General features: G+C 41.1%; 1 protein-coding gene across 1 annotated transcript in view; it reads left to right on the plus strand.

Annotated features, from left to right (window-relative positions):
• Nucleotides 1–484, plus strand: part of SPCS1 (signal peptidase complex subunit 1) — a 2,283-nt gene extending 1,799 nt beyond the window's left edge. Inside the window, exon 4 of the mRNA XM_010174558.1 lies at nt 362–484. Coding sequence (XP_010172860.1) covers nt 362–484 — 123 coding nt within the window. The remainder of the gene's footprint in view (nt 1–361) is intronic.
• Nucleotides 485–1,709: the final 1,225 nt, after the last annotated feature.

Raw genomic sequence — 1,709 nt, forward strand, 5'->3', positions numbered from 1 at the left:
GGTGTGAATGTTGGGATTGTCCTGTGCAGGGACAGGAGTTGGGCTCCATCATCCTTGTGGGTCCCTTCATACCATTCTATGATTCTTTGACTCTGATTTGTGCTTTCTTTGATCTGTACAAAGTGCTTTAGAAGCCAGTAAGTGCATTTTCTCAAATGCTAGTAAGGTTTTGGAGCACACTGGGATTTAGTACTGCTTTGGAATTAGACTATATATATTGTTATAGGATGAAACTGTATGAACTTTCTTGAGACTACTTGTTACAATAGTTAGGGAATGAGATTTTCCTAACAAGCTGGACAAAAACCACTTACCTGCCATCTTGATCTACATGTTCTGACTTCCTTCCTTTTCTTTGAAGCTCACGCTTCCACCATGGCCTATGTATCGCCGCAATCCTCTGAAGTGGCTACCTGTCCAAGAGTCCGGAACAGAAGACAAGAAGCCAGCAGACAGAAAGCCAAAGAGACATGCTAAAAGCTAAAAAAAAAAAAGTGTTTCTTCATGCTGTTGCTTTGATAAAGTTTTTTTTAAATGCACTTCCACTGGGAGATGCTTCTTGGCTTAGTGTTTGGGTTTTTTCTTACTACTTTGTCTACTACCCTGAGTACACCAAGATCTGCAAAGGGCACGAAGGCTCTCAATTTTGGCTGGAGTTCCAGTGAAGTCACTGGGAAGGCAGGTGGGGGGGGATTAACTTTAGAAGGCTACTGGAGGGCACACATCACTCACAGCAAACCACAGAAAATCAAGTCTAGTTAAGCAGTTGCCGTAGCCTAAAAGAGAATATACAGCTGGACTTCACTACAATATTTGTAACTGTGTGTAAAACAAGCGGTAGCAGTAGTGCCAGGTTGTGAGAAGCACTGTGAAACAGTACATACTCCAGAGTTCTGAAAAATGCTAAGAACTGGAAAGTGTTCTAGGATAGGAGATTGCAGAGTGGCTTTTTTTTGTTCAAAATGTATTTGCCTGGGTAGAGAAAGTACAATCTTGACTCTAAATAATACAACAGCTCTTAAAACCTCTTAACTTGAGCATCTAATATGCGAGAGGCAGCAGAATCCACAGGTGTCGCCCCTTTTTACTACTGACTGTCATGTTGATCTCCCTCATAAGTGCAGGAGGCTACAATATTTAAGCTAGAGGCAAGGAAAGAGACAGGTTGTGCATTTAAAATTTTATTTTACAAATTCAATTCCCTTTTGATTTCTTTATCCTTTAAAAAGAACAGATGCTTTTGCTGTAGTGATGGTACATGACAACGCCTGCGCATGTGAGCAACAAAATCTAGATGCAAAGAAAGGGAAAAGCTAAGAAACCTGTTTCTCTACATGACCCTGGCCTTGGGCACTTTCATTCCTAAAAGGAATTAGTATGTGTAAGGCAAAGGGATTTCTCCAGCTGGAACCATGGTAACCATGGCTGTGGTCCTTTCAAACACTTTCAGACTTACTTTATCCAGTTACCAAATCCTTTCCACCACCTCAGTGACTGCCTCAGCAATAAGACACAAAAGCAAAGGCTCTGCTCAGAAGCAGTACAACCACGCCCTTTAGTACTTTAACTTGTCCATTTACAGAACCTGGAGGGCTTGTGGTGCTACACAAATTAGTAATTTTTTCTGCCTGCTAAATTATCACAAGTGTTTGATGCAATAGCTTCTAACCTATCCAACCATAGCCTTGGCATACATTTTGTTACCTTAT

The sequence above is a fragment of the Antrostomus carolinensis genome, unplaced genomic scaffold (genome assembly GCF_000700745.2).
Source record: "Antrostomus carolinensis isolate BGI_N321 unplaced genomic scaffold, ASM70074v2 scaffold28988, whole genome shotgun sequence".
In the NCBI taxonomy this organism is placed as follows: domain Eukaryota; kingdom Metazoa; phylum Chordata; class Aves; order Caprimulgiformes; family Caprimulgidae; genus Antrostomus; species Antrostomus carolinensis.